At 44.1% G+C, this 14,134-nt stretch overlaps 1 protein-coding gene across 2 annotated transcripts in view; it reads left to right on the top strand.

Moving 5' to 3' along the window:
* Positions 1 to 1,019: 1,019 nt before the first annotated feature.
* The window catches only part of CD44 (CD44 molecule (IN blood group)), an 88,189-nt gene continuing 75,074 nt past the window's right edge, over positions 1,020 to 14,134 (top strand). The window contains exons 1-2 of one of the 2 annotated variants that reach the window (XM_081315312.1): positions 1,020 to 1,327; positions 1,768 to 1,967. In XM_081315312.1, the coding sequence (XP_081171438.1) occupies positions 1,895 to 1,967 (73 nt within the window). In that variant the 5' untranslated portion in view covers positions 1,020 to 1,327; positions 1,768 to 1,894. Of the gene's footprint in view, positions 1,968 to 14,134 lie in introns of both variants that reach the window. The other variant, XM_081315313.1, reaches the window with a different exon arrangement.

Raw genomic sequence — 14,134 nt, 5'->3', positions numbered from 1 at the left:
GAGGTCAAGCCCGCGACATCACATGACATCGCGCAACATATCAGGACGGTTTTGCCATTGCCGGCAATAGGGTGGGCGCGGCTTCCAGATGATGCATCTGGCCCCCAGGCCGGCAGTTTGACACCCCTGCAAGAATGCAAATGACCAACTGTCTACGGTAAATTGCTAAGCACATTGATTTGTGCTTTAAATTGTAAGCCGCCCTGAGTCTTTGGAGAAGGGTGGGATATAAATGGGATTTAAAAAACAAAAATCCTTCCACCATCCAGAGCTGAAGAAGCTTTTTGGATGAGAAGTGAAACATACTAAAAAAAAACAACAATAAAGACCAGTTGCCTCTTGAAAAAGCATCTTTGGGTTATAGCCCTTTAGAAATATGGACTATACTTAAACAAATAATATTTTCTTTCACATTGGGAACATAATTGGACACTTGAGGAAGATGCAGAACAGGAAAGTCAGAAGACCACTTTAGATTGAAGAGGCTATTTTAAATGAACATTTAAATACCGTATTTAGAAAAACACTGGACGAATACCGGTACTATTTCAAGTTGCAGGTTCAGAAAGGATGCGGTTAGGCAGGGAATGAAATGTGTAATTTAGGGATAGCAGATAACAATAGTAAAGTTAAGAGGGGAGGAGATTGTGGAGAAGACAAGGAGAGGGGTCAAAGAGCAACACTTGTGGTTACAAAAAGAAGAAATACACCCGTATTTGTCAGCTTCCTCCTTTCTGGTCTGTTTTGAAGAGTTTGGGGACGGTAAATTCTGAGGGCAAAACACTGGCATCCGGTAGGAGGTATAGGAATATAGCCAGCCGTACCAACAGGCTGAAAAATAGCTTTTATCCGTGGGCTGTTAGGCTTTTAAATGGGACATAATCTTATGCAGAATTGACTTGGGAGGCCGGTGTGTGGTGTAGTTGGTTAACATAGTGTGGTGGGATGGAGGGTTTGTTGTCACTGTGTGTTGGGGGGAGAGAGCAGGGGGGGGGAGGCTCAGCTAATCTCAATGTAAACATGTTGTACTTTGACAATAAAGGTTTATTATTATATTATTATTATTTATTATTACTGGCAAAAAACACAGGGCCTAGATTTCTTTTCTTTGCACTCTCGGTGTTAATGTTTAAAGCCCATAATGGCACACCCATTAAGTTTCTCATTTATTAATCCAGGATTACAGCATGAAATCTCTGAAAGAAACCAAACCAAAAACCCCCCCGAAGGTCCTCTCCTTGCCTTGATGAAAAGTGCAAGCACCACTTAGGGGATGTTGCAGAAGGAAAAAAAAAGCAACCTGAATTGAATCGGTTTATAAGGTCTGGTGAGAGAGAAAAGAGGACCGGGAGAACCCCAGAGGAAAAAAAACACATTCCTTGCTTAAACTCTCCGCCTTTCCAGGGAACGCACACAAGAGCCGGGATTAGGAATCCTTGCTCAAAAACGCCACAGTTGCAGGCCAGCCGCTCGCGCTCCTTTCGGGAGGGCCGCGTGCCGCGCCGAAAACTCTTTCCACCCCGCCCCCAGCCACGAGGTGCTTTCCAGCCGGGCTGCCTCTGGGAGAGCGCGCAGCGTTGAGTCAAAGCCGTTTGGAGCCTGTACGAAGTATTAGTGGCAGTTGTGCTTACTCATAAGTAGTAGCCTTTTATCTCCTCCTCCTCCTCCTCCTCTTTTTTTTTCTTCCTTTTTTTTAAATGCTGTATCACTTTGTGTTCCAACAGGGGTGTGACTTCGGATTCTCTTCCCCTCCCTGTTTTAGGTCAGTCGTTATTTCAGTAGCGTTTCGAACTGAAGTAGGAGGACGCCGGCTTTCTGGAGAGATTTAAAGCGTGCAAGGCTTGCGAGAGGAAAGTCCTTCGTCTTTGGGTCCGACATCTGGAAGCGAAGAGCGATGGCCAAATTCTGGTTGTGTGCAGCCGTTGGATTTTACATGTTGCAGCAGCAGCTTTGCGCAGCCCGAATGGGTAAGTGACGGACGTCTGAATGGAAATCTTCTCAGGACCTGAGCTGGTTAGAGGAAAATGCTTTAATTTAGGGTAAAAAGACTTCTCCTGCTGGCCGGCGCCTTGAGTTATTAACACCGTTTAATCCCAGTGGGGTTTTTACTGTTTTTTTCCCCCCTCTCTCTCCAAGGATGGTTTCTCTATGTGCGTTTTCCCCCCACCTCCCCCCTTTGGAGAGCTGTGGCGGTTGTTGGGCGCGCGTGGAGAGACGTCCGAAAAGTTAAAAGTCTTGAAAGAGGGAACGCTGGATCGGTCAAGTGAACTGTAGAGTTGTGACACACAAGTTTTTTGCACCTCTTGTGCACGTTCGGCAGTGGCAAAGACGCTTATGGATTCGCTTCCCCCTCCCTTCGTTGTGTAAAGCAGATGGAAGTGAGAGAAGGAGAGGAAGAGAGAGAAATAGTGTGTGTGTGAGAGAGAGAGAGAGCGCGCAAACCCTCCTGACTTTGGACTTGGGTCTCTGTATGATGGGAAGCCAGTTGTTCACAGAAGGAGATACAGAAAGCATAGTGCCTCCTCCATAACGAAAAGTGAGCAGTGTTCGTTTGCTTTCGGACGAGACTGCTACGAACTGGAAGCAGATTTGAAGCCTCATTTGGCAGGAAAAGAGTAGGGGTTTTTTTTTCAACTTCATCCTCCCCTCTACCCCTCCTCTCCCCCCCCCCGCGCCCTTTCTAGTCTTTCCGTGAATACTAAAATGAAATGCTTGTTTGGGAACGAAAGTAATTTGTGTGTGTTTTTTTTATAAAAAAAAAATCACATGCCCAAAATGTCAAAATGCTCTTAAAGTTTGATGTGATACAGAGCCATAAATAGTTGCAGAGAAATAACTGTGCCTTTAACAGAGACTCATTGTTAATGGTAATTGCCCTGAGCTGTTTTGAAGGGAATCTATTATCCTTTCACCCTTATTTCTTCTCCCTTTACTCAGCACCCCATATCTTGCTGGGGGCTGACAAAACACTTTTAACAGCTGTGGCCTCAGTACCTATATATTAGTTTCACATAAACAAATGAATTAGGGAATCGTTGCTGGCAGATTTGTAAATGGGTGTGTCAAACTGCACGTTTCTCAATAAATTTTGGAATCACCAAGATAAAATATCCAAGGAAGTGTCTGCAAGTATTTCTTTAATGATTGTTATGACTTTAATTAAAATAAAATCGAGGCCTTGAGCATGTCCTTTTAAGGCAGTAGAAGGTGATTCTTATCCATGTGAGATAAGTTTTACAATACATGTAACTTGCATGTGCACAAGTAAATAACATAATATTTCCAGTTTACTATCTGTTCTCAACTAATACCTTATTTTATGAACTGCCAAATCTTTGATCAATAAGGACAGCTTGCTATTAGTCTTGGTGCAACCTTTTGTAACAAAGATGGAAGGGCAGCCCCAGTCCCCTGTACACTCCATTCCTTGGTAAGGTTAAGGGAGAAAAAGAGATTTCATGTACTTCTTAAGAAAACTATATATAACATTTTAAGATGGTAGGCAGTGCAGTACATTCCAGGCCAGTTTTGTGGGCAGAAATGACTGCAGCTATGGATTATTCCTTCCCTATGTTCTGAGATGGAAATACGCAATAGAATTCCTTCACTGGGAAGTAAGACTGAATAAAGTATAGTATCATGCTTTGTGATGCACATGTTCGTTGACTACTGAATAGGTTTGTAGGTTTGTAGGTTTCAAAGTCCTACAAAACTTTATATTCAGAACCCAAAGTAGTACCAGAAATTCATGTATAAGAAATGAAGGACATGCCTCTCCCAAGCCACTTTCAGCCTAGTGGGAAGTAAGTAAAAGGATTTTCCAGAGGATAGATGACATATTTCTAGCATTTATATTGCTTCACTAATAGGCACATTAATGGTTTTTACAATTCTAATCCCAATATTGTTTGTTATGGGCCAATAAAACTTCACTATGAAATCCTTCTTAACCCAGAAAGCTTTACTAAGCAGCCTTGGGCACATTACTTTCTTTAAATTTAATATATGCTATAGGAGGCCGTTGTAGAATCACCACCCCTATGTTTACATAAGTTATCCTAAAATGATTAGAATATGATGTGACAATCATAATCTAAAAAGCTATATAAAGTTATATCATCAGATCAGAATTTTAGAAATATGTGAAGATGCCAGTGATTGCAAAGTTCTTGCCCTGTCGTAGAGGATAATAGCTATATGATGTAGGTAGTGTACAATTTTCAGAAAGTCTGTCTAGTAAAATATAGCCATAGCTTATCCATGTGGATCAGTTTTCCAGTTCCCTATTCTCAGTATTTATTGGAACATAATGTGTTTCATTCATCTGGTGAACTCAGGTCCAGGTATGATGGTGAATCTCCAACACTTACTCATTTAAGATCTTTTCTGATAAGCTGTTTAAGTTGACAGTTGTGTTGAAGTTGCCTCAGCTACTGTGAATGTAGTCATGCTGGTTGGGTATGGGCATAACATGTTTCTTAGCTTCTTTTTTTCATTTTCATTTTATTTCTGTATGAAGTTTTGTCTTCCATTTCCTTAAATGTTTGATGTGTTTGAGCCAGAACTCAACAAAACTTAATTTCACATTTTCCTTTAGATTCTTAATGTGTAATTTACTTGATCCAATTTGTACTATTAGCTTATAACTTAAGGTCTTTCACACAGCTTGGGACAGGATATCTAAGGGACTGCTTGTGTATATATAAGAGGACTACCAAGCTGTTATTCTGAGACATTTCTGTGGATTAACCCATTAGGTGACAGAGATAGATAGCAAAAGGCAAAAAAGACCTTGGTAGTTGTGCACTTGCATCTTCTCCAAAGCAATTCCTCATGCATAACTCCTATCATATTATACCAGAAGATCTATTTTTATTTGTCATTCAATGCGTAGTCAGTTTTTTGTTCTCTGATTGTTTTTCTGCTTCTTTTATATGATTTTTGGACCAGTGTTAGCATATTATTTGTATTTTGATCTTATTTTTATGCCTTGTCCCATAGAAATTTGATCATAACTTGGAGAACAAAAAAACACTCAATACCCTCTAGTATCTTAGAAAGGAAAATACTGACCAGCAAAGAAGTCAGTCTCCCCAATTAGCTTGACCTTCAGAAAGCTTTACTCTAAAATTAAGAGATACTTAATTTTGCACATTTGTATATACTGTAGTTGTATTTCTATGATTATACTGTAGTTGTATTTCTATGATAGGTAAAGTTGAAATCCCTTTTCAGATGAAATTAGAGGTCCTGACACAGGTAAAAGAGGGTGAGAACATCCAGTCCAATTTGTGCTCAGTGAAGAATACGTAATGAGAAAACCCCTTCAGCATCTTCTACAGGGGTTTGAAGATAGTTTACTTAAAGGCCTCTAGCAAAGTAGAATTTGTCAATTTCCATGGTATTTTATTCAATTACATTTCACAAATTTAGGAATTTTTTTGTAATGTTTAACCAGAGTTTTACTTCTTGCAGTTTCTACCTAGTGTTTTGAGTTTTGTTTTAGGAACAGTAGAACAGTTCTGTTGCATCTTTTGCATGTCACGTTTTTAGTTATATAAATAGGAGAGAAGCAACCTAGAACTAAGGAGAAACTTCCTGACAGTTAGAACAACTAACCAGTCGAACAACCTGCCTCCAGAATTGGTGAATGCTCCAACACTGGAAGTTTTTAAGAAGAGACTGGCCAGCCATTTGTCTGAAATGGTATAGGGTTTCCTGCCTGAGCAGGGGGTTGGACTAGATGACCTCCAAGGTCCCTTCCAACTACTTCTTCTTCTTCTTCTTCCTCTTCTTCTTCTTCTTCTTCTTCTTCTTCTTCTTCTTCTTCTTCTTCTTCTTCTTCTTCTTATTATTATTATTATTATTATTATTATTATTATTATTATTATTATTATTATTATTAAATAGAATTATTGGCCGCCTTCTGGCATTCATCTGGTTGCATTAAGGCTTGAAACAGATTTGAACTCCAAGTGTTTTAAAGCAGACTTTAAAACCTACAAGCAGATGTCAGCACAAAACCTTTCTTCAGACTTCAGGACTGAATGTAGGCAATCTGCAGAGCTGCCTTCATGACACCATTTTACAAGCCCTCACGTGTTCAGGCTATAATCCAGCAGGCTAAATTTACTGGCTTTTTCAAGTGTTTCCGTTAGAACTTGTTATCCAGTCCCCACACCTTCCTGGTTGCTTTTCTGTGATGTGCTTCAGTATGTTTAATATTCTTAAAAGATGTTGCCTAGACTGAGCTTTTTATTTTTATTTTTAAATGTGAAAGTATACCTAAATACAATATTTTTCATTTTATTTCAGCTGAATATTGCTTTGGTTTTGCCCTACCTTATCAGAATCCTCAGAAATTTATTATAACTCAAGTTAAAGAAAGTGTGAGACCATTATAGGAGTCACTGTGGGTTCAGAAAAGGAAAGGAAGATGTGATAAATGTTTCTGAAGCAGAGTCAAGAAATATGAGAAAAGCATGGGTAGTGAATGAAGAAAGGAATAAAGAGCCTCAGAGAGCAATGTAACATATGAGGTGGGTTATTCATGAATGATCATAAACAAAAAAGTGTAATACACACTAAATTTGAACAAGAAAACATGGAAAAGAGGGAATAACATGTATCATCACTGCACTTTATCAGTAAAATACATAGCATACACAAGAATAGAAATCCAGATCAGATACAGGTAGTCCACGAGTTACAAATGTAATAGAGCCTGCCCATTCATTCGTAACTCAAAAACTTGTAGGAGTGAATCTCGTACCTTGAACGAGATCACTCCCTGCTCGGTAAAATGCACATGAGGTATCTCAGGGTGGGGAAGTCCGTGGAGCGCTTAGTGATGAAACAGGCCCCCAAGGCCTCCTTTACCCACTAAGATACCTCATGCTTTCCCTTCCTGCAGCATTGGACTCACCTTGAAAAGATCCGTCTCCTCTCTGCCATGGTTCCTGCTGCCGCCTGGATCTGAGGCCAGGGGACGCTTCCACGTGCCTCCGGAGGCTGGATCTGGGCATTGGAGGCCTTTTCCAGGCTGCTGCTGCTCGGGTCTGAGGCTGGAGAACACTTCTACATGCCTCCGGAGGCCCCTGGATTGGGCCTCCGGAGGGCTGCAGAGGTGTCCCCCAGCCTCAGATCTGGGTGGCAGCGTCTTGGAAAAGGCCTCTGACAGCCGGATCCAGCCTCCGGAGGCACGTGGACGCATCTCCCGGCCTCAGATCCAGGCAGCAGCGACCTGGAAAAGTCCTCTGGCGCCTGGATCCAGCCTCTAGAGGCACACAGAAGCGTGCCCTGGCTTCAGTTCCGGGTGGTAGTGGCCTGGAAAAGGCTTCTGATGGCCGGATCCAGTCTCTGGAAGCACACGAAAGCGTATCCTGGCCTCAGATCCTGGCCTTCAGTTCTGTTCTCTGTTGCAGAGAACAGAGGCCTAAAGTAGCATGAGATCACGTGAGATCAGTAGTGTGAGATCTCGCGTGATCTTGCATTACTTTAGGCCTCCATTCTGTGCGAATGCACCGAAGGCCTGGAGCAGCTAATAAAGCAAAGGATCTCAATATTCGCAGGGTGAGTATTGAAGGCCTAGTACCTAGGGCGGGGGTGGGGAGGGAGGGAATAACCATGGTGAATGTTGCAGAGCCACTGTGGTTGCTCGTAAGGGTGAACGACTGCTGTGGTGTGACAACATTCGTAATTTTGGGATTTGCTCGTAAGCACTAGGGGCACTTATTGCGTAACTTATAATGTTCACTAGAGGAATGCTTGCAATTCGGACATTACCTGTATAGTTTTCAAGTTAGTAGTTCCAGAGTTGGATAATAGCAGAAGAAAAATACTTGAGAGACATTTTAGAAATTTAAAATACTAGGATTATGAGTCCAATATAGTGAATAAATGAAAGGGGTTAATATCCCCATTATCACGGAACAGAGATCCAGTAAGTCATTCTGAGCTATTGCAAAGGATATTTCAAGGTCAGTGCCATTCGAATACTGATTTAAATGAAAAGGAATATCAAGATATTCCATTATTTTCAATCTATAAGATAGTTATAAACCTCAGACTCAAACATTTAATCACTTTATCTTTTGAATCCGTTCTAACAAAATATAATATACACTTAAATTATAGTCTTTGGTTATTTTTTCTCCCCATTTCTGAATATATTTCATATATCACCATATCAAAATATGATAAAGTGAACAAATTTAAAGGTTTCAGATTTCTTATTAATATTTGTCTTTTTCTTTAATGAGTTCGGAGTTCAATAAAGAATGTAGCAAGAAAAGTAGTTGGTTTAAGTTGGAAAACAATATACCGTATATACTTGAGTATAAGCCGAATTTTTCAGCCCACTTTTTGGGCTGAAAAATTCCACTTCGGCTTATACTCCAGTCAACAAAAAAACTTACCGAGGACTTGTGCGCGGCCGAGGCTTTGGTGCTTCCGGGATCGCGCGCACCTCTCCCAAGCCACCGCCGTCCGAGACCTGCCGAAGTTTGGGGAGGTTTGGGGAGGTGCGCGCGCACCTCCCCAAACCTCCCCAAACGTCGGCAGGTCTCCGTTCCTCCTGCCGACGTTTGGGGAGGTTTGGGCACCTCCCCAAACGTCGGCAGGTCTCCGTTCCTCCGCGCAGACCTGCTGACGTTTGGGGAGGCCATTTAGCTGCCATTCAAAACAACCAACACCCCAAAACTACAAATAACCTCTTTCAAATTTATGACAAATGCAGCACTCCAGTGGTCATTCACACTTACCACAGACCCTGGGGATGTTGCGCTGTCCTCCCCTGCCCGTCTTCCCCTGCAGCACTTAGGCCTGCTCCCCAGGACTCCTGGAAGCAGCTGCGAACAATTCCTTGCTAAAATGGCGGCTACTTTCAGAGCCTTCTCCGCTAATCAGCTGTCTGCCCATCAGCTGTCCATAGGGATGCTGCAAAGCTCTCCTTCTCTAGGCCTTGGACTCCCTCCTGGCTGAAGAGTAGATGAACCAAGCCAGCAAGGAGACAAAATGTTTCTGCAGCTGTTTTTCCTCTGAAGTTTTTTTTTGTTTTTTTTTTAAAGTAATCTCCGAAGGTTATGCCAGAAAATGGAGGACGCTGGGTCTTTGCAAGCTTTAGCTGTCCGCCTGGCTGCCTGAAGGCCGCCCTTTTCAGGCAGTCTGACAGACAGCTAAAACTTGCAAAGACCCAGCGTCCTCCATTTTCTGGCACAACTTTTAGGGATTTATTATTATTATTCCTACTACTACTATTACTACTACTACTACTTCAGGAGTAAAAAGTTTCAGAAAAAAATTCTCTCCTTACTAGCTTAGTTCCTCTACTCTTCCATCTGGAGCCAAGGTAAGATTTTAAAAAGGGATATTGGTTGGAAGGCAGAGGGAGAGTTTAGTTTTAGCATCTAAAAAAAGGGGGGGGGAAATCAGCGAGTACATCCCAACCAGCTTTTTATGTTTTTGTTATTGAAGAAATATGGGGGAGGGGGAGGGGTTCTGGGGTGGGTTGGGGAGGGGATAATATTGTAACTTCAATAAAAATTTTCAATAAAAAAAAAGAAATATGGCTTTCTGGGGGAAGGTGGGGAGGGCGTTAAGGAAGGAAAGGGTTTTTGGAAGCTCGTCCTGAAGCTGCCTTTTGTGCAAGGGGCCTTTTCTCAAAGCCTAGAGAGGCAGCTTTGTTGCCTCCCCGTAGACAGCTGATGGGCGAACACCAAAAGCTCCAAAAGGCTAGGGAACTAGTCCCAGAACACCTTGGTAGGAGGAAGGGCAGAGGCAGAATTGGGAAAGAGGTAAGACAGGGTTTTCCTTCCCAGATGTTTCTCTTTGGCAAGACAGCCAGCTGTGCTGAAGCCCAGTATCTGGGGGTGGGGGAGACCTGAGGCAGGCGGGCTGGTGCTTGCATTAGGCCTCCCAGGATCTCCCCCACCCTCAATTAATGACCAGTGCACTCTTTAATGAATGCACTGAGGAGAATACGTATGGCTGGTCATTACTTGAGGCAGTTCATTTAACATTATTTAATGGCAGTCTCCATTAGGGTCACAACCTGAAGACTATCTGTGCAATACTTATCAACAGAATGTGTGGCTGGTACAGTCTATGACATATCTGTTTTTTCCCCCTCCTAAGCTTATACAAAAGCTAACAGATGTAGCAGAAGAATGCCAAAGCAATCAACTAAAGAAGTTGAAAGAGATTTGTGAAAGGTAAAAACTACTTAACAATTCTTTTGACTACCATTCTAGATGTACTTGGAGGGGAATAATCCCCTGTCAGGACAGAGGGAGTCACTTCTGGGTGAATGTGTATAGTGAGACCTGGGGAGGTTTGGGGAGGTTTGGGGAGGCGCCCAAACCTCCCCAAACGTCGGCAGGTCTGCGCGGAGGAACGGAGACCTGGGGAGGTTTGGGGAGGCGCCCAAACCTCCCCAAACTTCGGCAGGAGGAACGGAGACCTGGGGAGGTTTGGGGAGGCGCCCAAACCTCCCCAAACGTCGGCAGGTCTGCGCGGAGGAACGGAGACCTGGGGAGGTTTGGGGAGGCGCCCAAACCTCCCCAAACTTCGGCAGGAGGAACGGAGACCTGGGGAGGTTTGGGGAGGCGCCCAAACCTCCCCAAACGTCGGCAGGTCTGCGCGGAGGAACGGAGACCTGGGGAGGTTTGGGGAGGCGTCCAAACCTCCCCAAACGTCGGCAGGAGGAACGGAGACCTGCCGACGTTTGGGGAGGCGCCCAAACCTCCCCAAACGTCGGCAGGTCTGCGCGGAGGAACGGAGACCTGCCGACGTTTGGGGAGGTGCGCGCGTACCTCCCCAAACCTCCCCAAACTTCGGCAGGTCTCCGGACGGCGGCGGCTTGGGAGAGGTGCGCGCGATCCTGGAAGTACCGAAGCCTCGGCCGCGCGCAAGTCCTCGGTAAGCTCCGGGCGGTCACTTGCTTCGCGTCTCCTGAGGGAAGGGGGGGCGACTGGAACGGGCGTGTTTCCTCGCCTGCTGGGCGCCGCGATTTGCCCGGGGAACGCGCGGGCCCCGAATGGCAGCGTGGAGTGAGGAAGCGGACAGCCAGGGCTTCCCCGAGAGCCGCGGCCACACAGGGTATTCCTGTGTATTCAGGCTTGCAAAATGGCGGATCGAGCCTCTGCTGGCGGCAGAGGCTTGCAGAGCGCGGATCCAGCCTCCGAGGCATGCAGAACGGCGGATCGGCTTATACTCGAGTCAACAACTTTTCCCAGTTTTTGGGGGTGAAATTGGGGGTCTCGGCTTATACTCGAGTCGGCTTATACTCAAGTATATACGGTATGTCAGACTAGATCAGCTATATGAGATATTTTAAACAAAAAAGCGGTAAAGTTTAGAGGAATGAATTGTAATAAAATTCTGAAATATGTGAGGATATTGTTTTTATCAAGGCCAGTTTATTTCCAGTGGATTCATTTTTTGACATTTTGATTATACACTACTATATCCAGAATCCAATAGAAGACAAACATTTTCAAAGTTACATAGCTCAGGCAAAGAATGTAATAGCAGGATTAAACATAGTTTTCACAGTTTATAAATACACATACATTTGAATGATTTTTCATTCTGAGATAGAATTTCTTAAGCATCATTCTGTAATATTTCTTGTCTCAGATTTTTCTCTCTTGGGGGAAGTGGGCAAAGGTTGCTGTATTCTCATGGAACTTCTATGGGGTATTAAAATTTTTAGTTATAAAGTTAGTCTAAATACTTTCAAAAACTAAAGGTGCAGACATGAAATTAAATTAGTGGGCAACTAGACATTTAGCATCCAAACAACAAGTACAAACTACATCTGTTCTTTAGATAATTTCATCTGTTTCAAAAGAAAGAAAGTATTGAGAACCAAAGAAGAAATTTAAGCATTCATTTGAAACATAATAATAAGAGTTGTACATGCTTTAAAAGAAGAGCCAGCCTATTTTTATACTTTTTCATGAGCCTGAAAAAATGAGAGGTTGCATTAAGATTTGCACCAATCCCTGAGGGACCCCGCAAAGCAGAGACTGAGGGTGAGGCCTCTTGCTCCCGATCAACAATGACTGGAAATGGCTTTGAAAAAAAGGAGACTAGTAGGACAACACTGTGCTTCCCAACTCCAGTTCCCAAAACTGTTCCAGGATACCATGGTCTGTGGTATAGAAAGCGACTGAGATGTCAAGTAGAGCAAGGATGGAACCCCCCCCCCCCTCCGCCAATGTCCTTTCCACCAGAAATCATCAAAAATCAATGCCATTTACATTTCATATCCAGACCTGAATCCCAAATGAAAGGGGTCCAAATAATATGTTTTTCTCAGGATCCTCTGGAGCTGCAGCACAATCACCTTCTGAACAATCTTTCCCAGAAAGGGAAGATTGCAGATGGGATGGAAACTGTCTATCAGATAGGAATGGTTTCTGAAGAAGGGGGGGGGGAACCCACCTGCACATCATTTCTCAGGAAGCTTTTATAAGCCAGGGGGAACACAGATCTAAAACACTTGTGGCTGAGGTCACATTCCCTAGGATCCTGTCCATTTGACCAACAGGGTCAAACCATTCGCAAATAACTGGCCAAGCATCTGCCCCAGGGATCTCTACTGGACCAATATCTCCACCAACATCCAACTGGGAATGAATCTCACTGATTTTGTCTGCCAGAAAGTCAGTAAATTCCTCCAGTGCTCTCCGGCAGGTAGACTTCCGAGTCCTCCTTTCCCAGAAAGAACTTTGTCACCCTGAAGAGGGCCACTGAGCGATTATCAGCAGATACAATTTGTGCAGAGAAGTACAACACAAGCTTTTAAGAAGTTCAACACAAGCATTTAAAGCAGACATGTCAAACACAAGGTCCGGGGGACGGATCCGGCCCGCAAAGTGGTTTCATGTGGCCCGTATAGCCATCCTGGAAATAGTGAGGGAACGGCCCCTGCTGCCTTGGCCCCAGCCCAGACTGGCCAGGAGCCAATGTACAATTTCGTGGTGATCATCTATGCTGAAATACATTCAGTCTTAGGTCCACAAGGCCGTCTGGAAACAGTGAGGGACCAGCCACTGCCGCGTTGGCACTGCCCCCTGGGCGCACGCTGGGGAGGTATCACCCTTTGTGAGGAATGAAGAAATGCACCATCGCCTGGAAGTGGCCAGCATATGGCCCTTCCTACTTTGGGTAGGCTAGGGGCTGGGCAGCATTGCACTTCTCTTCAGATTCGTGCCACCCAGCTCAGCCTCTCAGCACTGTGAGGAGAGCACCCCACAGCCTGCCAAAACCGGGCAGGCTGGGGGCTGGGCAGCACTGCGCAGGTAACATCGACTCTCACGCTGCTCATGGCATCCCCTCCCCCAGAGCCCATCAAGCCAGATATGTAAAGTAGGCGAGGGCCATGTGCTGGCCACTTCCAGGCGATGGTGCATTTTTTGATTCCTCATGAAGGATGACACTTTCCCAGCTGTGTTTCTTGCCTGTTTTTCTCCCTCTTTCATCTCAAATATTTTCCCACCACTCGGTAGGTAGGTAGGAAGGAAGGAAGGAAATGTCCATGGAGCTTCCTGCCCATTCAAGGATGGTATAATTATTAATTATATTAATTATTAATAATTATTCTGGGATAGAAGAGGCAAGGAGCTGAACATTCTAACCAAGCCAGCAGAAAAGGCTTTGTTATTTATTTTTATTTATTTTATTTTATTAAATTTATATGCCGCCCTAGGATGAAGGAAAAACAGGTGAGGATGAAGAATTCTAGGAAGGGTACAAGGAAATGATAGTTGCTTCTAGCTAAGATGATGGATAGGATTCAACATTGCAATTAGATAACTGTAGAGTGAGGTCAATGGCCTTTAAGGAAGGAAGGAGAGGGAGGGTCTGAGGGAAGTCCTGCCTTAGTCCTGCCCTGCTGCCCTTTCACAATCCTCTTGCCGCCTCCTCCTGGCCTATCCTGGGGGGTCCCCCATCCTATTGCTAAGGAAGCTTTGGATACAAAGCCAGGTCTTCTCACATGGATTGGGAGTGGGCCTCCCTCTTGACTTTGCCCTTGTACCCATCATGAGCAACTTGGCTAAGGAGAGCAAGTACAGGTCCACTTATGTGAATGAAGTTTACTACCTTAAAAGAGAGTATAGGGGCAGAC

This window comes from Vipera berus, assembly GCF_964194415.1.
Source record: "Vipera berus genome assembly, chromosome: 1".
Lineage (NCBI taxonomy): Eukaryota > Metazoa > Chordata > Lepidosauria > Squamata > Viperidae > Vipera > Vipera berus.
This window is presented reverse-complemented; position numbering and strand designations above follow the sequence as displayed.